The sequence below is a fragment of the Apis florea genome, unplaced genomic scaffold, assembly GCF_048593485.1.
Source record: "Apis florea isolate Af1SG1 unplaced genomic scaffold, ASM4859348v1 contig_3758_pilon, whole genome shotgun sequence".
Classification (NCBI taxonomy): Eukaryota; Metazoa; Arthropoda; class Insecta; order Hymenoptera; family Apidae; genus Apis; species Apis florea.
The window spans coordinates 674147-683493 of NW_028256839.1; the positions used below are offsets into that span (position 1 = coordinate 674147).

At 17.9% G+C, this 9347-nt stretch overlaps 1 protein-coding gene across 1 annotated transcript in view; it reads right to left on the reverse strand.

Moving 5' to 3' along the window:
* LOC100870279 (pancreatic lipase-related protein 2) overlaps positions 1–9037 on the reverse strand; it is a 51348-nt gene extending 42311 nt beyond the window's left edge. The window contains exons 1-3 of the mRNA XM_086915030.1: positions 8887–9037; positions 6363–6795; positions 5479–5660 (exon numbers count right to left, since the gene is read on the reverse strand). Of these exons, the coding sequence (XP_086771156.1) occupies positions 5479–5647 (169 nt within the window). The 5' untranslated portion in view covers positions 5648–5660; positions 6363–6795; positions 8887–9037. The remainder of the gene's footprint in view (positions 1–5478; positions 5661–6362; positions 6796–8886) is intronic.
* Between the last annotated feature and the right edge of the window lie 310 nt (positions 9038–9347).

Consider the following 9347-nt stretch of genomic DNA (forward strand, 5'->3'; position numbering starts at 1 on the left):
AGATTTAATATTTTAAATATTCAATTTAAAGATTTAATATCTTTTTATCAATATGATTGTTGTCGCATATTTTTTTTATAATATAAAAAATTTTATTCTAAATATTTTGTAATGATATAATCGTTTTATATTTATACGTTTTATACTTATTATGAAAAATATGTGATAAATTCAAAATAAAATATAATATTTAAATTGAAAATAAGAATGAAATGAATTATATAAATAATTAATAATGTTTAATAATACATAAATAAATATATATTTAAGTATAAATCATATCTAAAAGATTTTTCATAACTTTTAAATTTGTACTAATTATGTACAGAAAGTATATTGATAATAAATATATGTAACAAATAAAATTTTAAATAATATAGGATTTGGTATGAATTTTGAAATTTGCAATTGTTTATGACTTCTATAAAACTTTTTTATATATTTTATGTTAATTTATTAACTAATAGTTTGATTGATTTCAGATTATGTCATTATTTTTGAAATAAGAATGAATTATATTTGAGTATTTTGCTATATTTTGCTATATTCTACTAACATAATAATATAAATATTTGAGTTAGATAAATCAGATAAAAATTATATAATAATTACATTAAATTAAAATAAGATTAATTAAAAAAATAAATATTTCATATCTATTTATTTTGCATAAAAATTTTTTATTTTTTATTTTGCATTAGAATATTGATTCTAAACACACATAAAATTAAATAAATTATATAGCAAGAAATTTTTCAAAGAATTGTGATTGATAATATAATTTTTATTTCTTGGATTGTTAATTTGCAATGTCAATCATTTACGTTTAGCAAATAGAGATTTTATATTAAAAATATATTTCAACTCACTGATTTCAATAAAATTTTGCGATCTTCTACTTCCACAATTCTAAAAATATAACTATAACTTTAATTTAAATTATTTAATTATTTAAATTAATAATAATTAATAATAATTATTTAATTATTCATGATAAAAATATATTTAAAAATTTTATATATATCCATTGGATTCAGCGTAACTATTTGTTTAATAATGAATATAGTAGGAAAAAAATGATATAAAAGGTGTGTGTGTGTGTGTGTGTGTGTGTGTGTGTGTGTGTGTGTGTGTGTGTGTGTGTGTGTGTGTTCCAAAAATATGATTCACTTAATGAATGTTCCCACATTTTTGGCATATATTTAAAATTATTTTTTTTGTACAAGATAATCGGTTATAAAAAAATATGCAAATTATAAAAAAAACTATTCTTATTATATAAAAAAATGATTCGACCAAAAATTGATTTCATTTCAAAGAAATTATAAAATAATGCAATTAATTTTTTTATACAAATAGAGATCATGTGAAATGATATATATATTGTTAAATGAAATTATATAATGTAATTAATGAAATTAAAAATTTTGGCATTCTTTATAAAAAATATTAATTTATTTATATTAAAAAAGTTAGTTTAGAATATATTATAATATGTTAAAAATTTACTTAACAATATAAATTATAATTTAATATAATTTAATAATATAATTATATAATTATTAACAACATTTTCTAAATTAATAATTTTTCGACGTAATAAAGTTTAATATTTTTTTAGAAAGAAATGATAAGTTGTATCAATTAGTACATAATGATTCTACATAAAAAATAAAATTTAATTTTCATACTATTTTTATTTGGTCATCTATAAAAAAATTAATTACATCTAATGTAATCTTTTAAATTGTTTATAATTAAATATATCTATTTAATATAATTTAATAAAACTTAATCGATATTTTTATATCAATTTTTGTATATTTTTAAAACGATCTTTCAAAAACTACTTTATTAATAATAATTTATTAAAATTACAGAAAAACTATGTATTTCGATTTTTAAATGTTATACAAAGATGTGATTCTGAATAATAATTGTAAACTATATATACGATTGAATATCAGCCGCTATAATGTATTTACATAAATAATTGATAAATGAAAATGTATAGGCAATATTTTATATAATAGTAATAATAGTAATAATAATAATAGTAGTAGTAGTAGTAGTAATTTTTTCTTGCAAATATTTTAAAAACTAAAATCGATCGCTGATTATAGAAAAAAGTTATTTTGAATCTTATTCTCTATAATATATTTAAAAATATATTTATATATTATCAAAATTAGAAAGAAAATAATTTTTTTACAATTTCATTTATAATTATAATTCATTTATAATATTTTACTTACTATTATAACAATTATAATATATTATACAATTATAATAAATAAAAAATTGAGCAGGATTATGTAAAACTATTTTTGTACAATTTTATAATTGTAATATTTATTATAATATATCGTTTTTTCTTTTAAAGAATGATTTTAATAAGAAATAAATTCAGAATGAAAAAGAAATCTCATAATTAAGATTAATTTATATTATATTTCTTTTACAATTGCTGCATATTAATTTTGCAGCATTAAATTTAAAACATGTGTCCATGTGCAATTAATTTATGATATTTTTCATGATTCTCATGATGAATATAAATAAAGTGATATAATTAAAAATTTTTTTTTCGCATCGATTAATTTCTACTTTCCAACGAAATATATATATTGAAATATCTGAAATATTTACTGAGATTATGTGTATCAATAAAAATGATAAAGAAAAAAATTGGAAGAATAAATAGATTTTCATAATGTAAAATGTTACTCATATTTAAAAATAAAATTATTAAAATGGAATAAAGAAACAAAAAATATATATATTAATCTAATTTATCATTTTAATGAAAATAAAATTACTCAGAACTTTAAAATTACTTTCAGTCATATGTAGAAAATTATTGAGTTTTCTCTTGATGCTTAATTCAGATAATAAGATTTTTATAAACATCGAATCATTTTAATATTGAATTTTTTACTCAAATATTTTTTGTTTTTTTTTTTTTAATAATTACTACACATGTTCAATTTATTGAATTGATATTCTGAGACAGAAACTTAAAACTTATTAATTTCTTTTTATATTCTATATAATGGAAATCGCAATATTTTACATTTTGAATAATGGAAATCATTATTAAGTTTATAGATTGTTCTCATGAATTATTGCAAAGAATGAGTTGTATCAATATTTGTAAATAAATCTATACAAATTGTTCTTACAAAAAAATATTACAAATTATTTACTAATAAACTTGTATTGTTGTATTATTGTATTTATTATGTTAAGGAGGCATATGATTTCGTCACACCTTAAAATTGCACTTAACACTTAATATATTGTCTATAGAAGTAAACAGTTATCTATTGTTGTGGTAAAAGATAAGAATTGTTGAACTACGAATTTGATTATCACATGATTCTGATTTCATGAGAAAATTCACTGCTATAGAGAATAGGCTCTGATTGATATATGTTAGTATTGATTTACTATGTGATGGAAGCCATTGTTGTGGTAGGAATTTGATTCTAATAGATTAATAATAATAATGACAGGATAGATCCTAGATTCTTATGATAGAAATCATTATTGTGATAGGAATTGCGATCTTGATTTATCGTTATATATAACAGGATAATTTCTAATGAATTTTTATAATGATACAGATATGCTTAAATGGTATTAATTTGCTTATTATAATTGAAGGAAGAGGATGAAAGTGCAATTTCATTCAATTAAATTTGAATTTATTTATAAGAACTGATCTATAAAATTAATTTCTAATTTCAAACGCGACTAGACTGATTTTATCCCAACATCTTATTATTATTATTTGTTTTTCTTTTAATTCCAAGAAAAGCCTTTTTGCCTGAGAATAGGACTTAAAAAAAACATATTTAAGAAAATATTTCTTATTCTAAATTTTCCTCTAACAATTTAAAAAATGATTCTGTCGCTTTTCCAATATGGCTACGATAAAATGAAGTGACGAGAAGTCGTATAAAAGTATGGCTTGTGTTAAGATGGCTAAATTATTTCTCAGGACGGATATAACTTCTTTGCAAACCATACAAGTCTGGCTTGCGGTTAGTCATTTTTTGTCTTCGAAGAGACGTACATTCATAATTGATTCTCTCATCAAAATCAGACTAATCACTGCTATATATACAATATATATATATATATGCTTCTGTTTTCATTGCATTATTTTTATTAGTTTTTATTAGTGTATATATAATAATGATTAATTTGTTGATAGTAAAATGACATTTGAAAGAGAAGTTTTTTTAGAAATATAATAGAAAAAATCAAGAAAGATATGGCTTATAGATAGTTTATAAGTCGTCAGTTGTATAATTATGTTTTAAATCAATTATTGTTACTAAATTACTTAATTACTTCTGTGACATATAAAGATTTATATAGAGATTTGATTTCAAAGATTTGGTGACAATGGGGAAGACAAAAATTTCTCAAATATTATTGATTGTATGCAAACTTATTTAAAAAAAGAATTATTTATTAGATAAAAAGACTGAAAATTTAAAGAAATATAAAATAATGTATAACAGACTGATGAATATATAATACAGATTATATATTTTATTGTTTGTCCTAATATATTATATAGAAAAATCATACTATAATTATATTTAAAATATCCCTTATGAATATTAAAATAATGAGAATTGTTATAATTTAAACAAAATATTAGAATTAAAAAATTAAAATTATTTATATAATTTTATAATAATAAAATATTATTATATATAAAATATTATGAAGTATTATATATAGTATATTTGTAGATATATATAGTATATTTATAGTAATGCATTTGAAAAATTAATTTTAAAGATCAAAACGAATATAAAAGATGGTACATAAAAATATTGATTAAGCTTATTAAAATTTAATACAAATTTGAATTCAAAATATGAATGTTAATCAATTTTATTGATAAGAAATAATGAAAATTTTGCTATATTTTATGGCATAAATTTAATAAAAATTCTAATCATTTTAAATATAGTATAGTAAAATATAATGTTCTATTAACTTAATTCTATTTCAATTGTTAATAATAATTAATAATAATTAATAATCTTTGTTATTAAAAAAATTTAATATAAGAAATTAATTTTTTAATATTCTTCTATCAATTTTAATTATTTATAATAGAATTTATTAACAAATTTATTTTATAACCAAATATTTCATTTATTCTTTGACTTTTCAAAAATCTTATTTAATATGAACGATATAAATATTTTTACTACATTATATATATTCAATATAATTTTTAAACTGCGGATATTGATGCATTTATAAAAAATTAAAAAATTTATAAATATACAATACATATATAATATATAAAAATATGTAAAAATAAGATACTTATAATTTGAGTGAAAAAAATTTCTATTTTTATTTTTTAATTTTAAACATATTTTTATAAAAATAAATTCACATAAAAATCCACAGTTTTTTATTATTAAAATATTTCAGTTTACTTACTATCATCGAAGTCAAATACATTTTCCTCTTCTTCTGGCGACAAAGTTGTTGTCGTCACATTGATCTGAATACTATTATTTTCAGGAACGCCAGAAATTGCCTTTGCAGATAATGTGGCCATTATTTGCGCAGTATGCGCAAGTATCAACATCGTTTGATTCACAAACATTTCACAAAAATTTCTACAATAATTTATAATATTTAAAATATTCACAATATAATAAACACAATTTCAATTATTTCGTTTTTTTCTCTAGTATGTTAATGTTTAATATAACTTGAAACACTTTATTGCATTGTCAATGAACACTTTGCAAAATATTGTTTTTTTCTTCTTTCTTCATATTATCCGTAATTAATAACATATTTAGTAATTAATAAAATTTAATAATTTATTGAATAATTTTTTTTATATTCTTTTTTATATATTTTATTACTTAAAAATTTATAATAGTATCAAATTTTTTGCAATAAAAATTAATCATGTAAGTTTGATTTAAAAATAAAATTTACGTTCTTCAAAAATTGAACGAAAGAACATATTAAATACAAATAATTTATACAATTAAAATATTTGAAAAAAAATTTTTTTTAAATTTTGAAAAATTGTAAATTTAAAAACAAGTAAATGATATTGAAATACAGAAAAGTGTATAAACATACAAATTTTAAATTATTAAATTAATTTGTATAGAGCTAAAACATAATTAAGAATGTATAAATTTTTAAATTAAATACTTTATGCAAATTTAAAGATACCAAAATACAAAAGATTAAAACGCATAAATATAAAAAAACATAAATTGAATAAATAAAAACAGAAAATTGGAATAAAAAATTATGTTAAAAATTCACTAAATAAATAATTAAAAACTAAAACATACTTATTTATAAATCTGTTGATAAAAAAAATACACAAAATCTCGTAAATCAAAATAAACAAAATGAAAGTTTCTTCTGGAACCACAAGAAGAACTCTTTCTTTCGATGTCTTCTATTTTCTGAATTGATATTCAGTCAACAGCAATGATAGTCGATAAAAAATTGATTGACGCAAATGTCGATAACTAAACTGTCCATTGAGTTCAATCATTCGTTGCAAAATAAAAGCTTTCCGACATCAATGTCGAAATAGTTAAAACTATATTCTTCTTATAATAATTATAAAAATACTTGTATTGAATATCTGGATATATTTTTTACGAATATGGCCTTGATCTTGTTAAGCAAACTTGATCCAAGAGTTCATCGATGTCACGATCTGTTTTTTAATGATTTTCCGAATTGCTCATGCACCATTTGGAATTGTCAGAACATCTTCTAAAATGAATTGGAGATTGATTATTTAAAAAAAATGTAAGAATAAATATTTTTTAATTTTTTTAATAATATATTCATTAAAAAAGTTAAACAAATAGAAAATAAATATAATTATTTATAATTGTTTTCATTACAAAAATAATAAATATTAATTTATATATATATATATATATATATATTATTTATTTATTTTATAATTATTAATTATATATATATATTCAATATTTGGTTTGAAAAATACCTTTTGATATTCATAAATAAATAAAATTATCAGAAATATTTAAAAATGAAAAAATATAAAATATCTTTCATAAATTTAATTAAATAAAAATACTAGATTTTTTTAGTAGTTTTTATAGTTTTAAATATCTTTGTAATATTAAAATATAAAGATTAATATTAAAATTGTAAATGAAATAATGAATTTGAAAAACATTATATATTTTCAATGAAACTTTTTAATTTTTTATTTATTAGTAATTAAATTGCGGATTTTGTTTGTGATATAACTAAAAGATATTCAAATATCATATATCATTATAATTATTATATATATTTATATAAAATTATTACATTATTATTATATTTATATTTATATTTATTATATTTATATTATATTTATATTTATCAGAAATCAATTTTAATTATTAATAAATATAATAATATTATAAATTTTAATTATTTAAAATATATTTATATATTTTACTTAATACAATTTTATATTATATTTAAAATTATAACATTATATATTTATTTTTTTCAATTTTTTGATAAATTACTATTGTTTATATGAAAAAATTAAGTTGAAAATAAATTTTTTACAATATGTCATATATTATTATCATCATATATTATTCTTCCATATAAAGTGTCCTAAATATATAGAAACGTCAGTTAATTGAAATGTATCATTGAAATGTATAGAATGGACATCCAGTCTCGCAATACGACAAATTTACGCACTCTATGATTAGTAATAACATTCTTTTGATATTCTTTATTAATAATTATTAAAACGAAAATTTTTACACAAGGAAATATTGAACTTAAAATTAACTTAAAAATTCAATTAATCAAGATTCTATATTTTTAGGACATTCTGTATATAGACTATTCAAGATTTTTTTAATTTTATTCATATTAGATCAAGAGCAGAATTTTATTCAAAATTATTTATAACTAATAAAAATTAGAAGAAAAATATAATATAATTTATGTTTATGTCAAATAAATATAAAATATGAAATATATGTATTTGCTTAAAAATCTGTCTAAATATCTAATAATTGCGTTGAATATTCATATATTACAATGTTTATTATTATTATTTATTGTTAATGAGATTTTTATTTTTTTATTAAATTAATAACGATTCTTATATTAAAAGAAGTATAAATGTTATTTAATATGTTTAACTTGTAATTGCATTTCTTTATATTTTTATTCTATTAATTTTGTAAAATTTTAATTCTATCAAATTGTTTAATAAATTCTATCTATCATCCCATTCTACATAATATATTAGTCCTTATATATAAAGTTATAAATGAATTTAAATTGAATTATATCAAAATAAACCTAAATAAATATATTAATTTATTTCAAGAAAGAAGTAAAACAACATATTTCAATTGAAACAATTTCACCAAAATATTTCTATTTGTATATTGAAAAATTAATATATATCTTTATAGATAAAAAAATTCAAAAAGTTGAATTCAAAATATGATAAAAATATAAAAATTCAAAATTTTCATGATTAAGCAAAAACTTATTCATAACATTAGAAACGACATTGAAACCTTTACAAAATTATAAATTTAAAAATAAAAATTTTAAATCACCAAAAATTAATTCAAAGAAAATTCAAATTTTTCATAATCAATGTCAAAAAAGAAAAAATAAAAATTTAAATTCATTAAGAAATTTTTTTTTGTTTTATTATTTGTTTTTAATTAAAAATTAATTTAAAAAAGTAAATTAATTAAAAAATTAATCTAAAGAATTTCTAATATAAATACATAAATAATCTAAATTCTAAAGATTCAATTAAAACCTCATATACATTATAAAAATATTTTCTCTTACCTTCCAAAAATTACAATATTTACAAAATCCTTCATTGATAAAAATATAATTAATTAAATCTCAAATCCACTGTTCGTTTGAAAATTCAGTTAAATAATCGGAGTTAGAAGAAACAGACACGAGTTCACCGATCGAGAAAGCAACGTATACTAATCACAGAAAAATGTGTACAGTCCAGCTTTATCTTGCCCCACTCTTTCTCTCTCTCTATGTCTCGTTGATCTGCTTTTCTTCGTTGTCTCAGACTGAATACATACAGAGAACTTCCTCACGGAACCGGACAAGTCATTAGAGTGGCTTGTTACAAGAAAAGAGGGTTGGTCTTTAATGTTCATGAATATAATGTTCGAAAATCTATGAGTTTTTAAAAGAATTTTGTAACGTTATCACTTTAAAATATTATTAAAAATTTTAAATAATAATAATTAAATTAAAATAATAATTAATTCAAACATTAATAA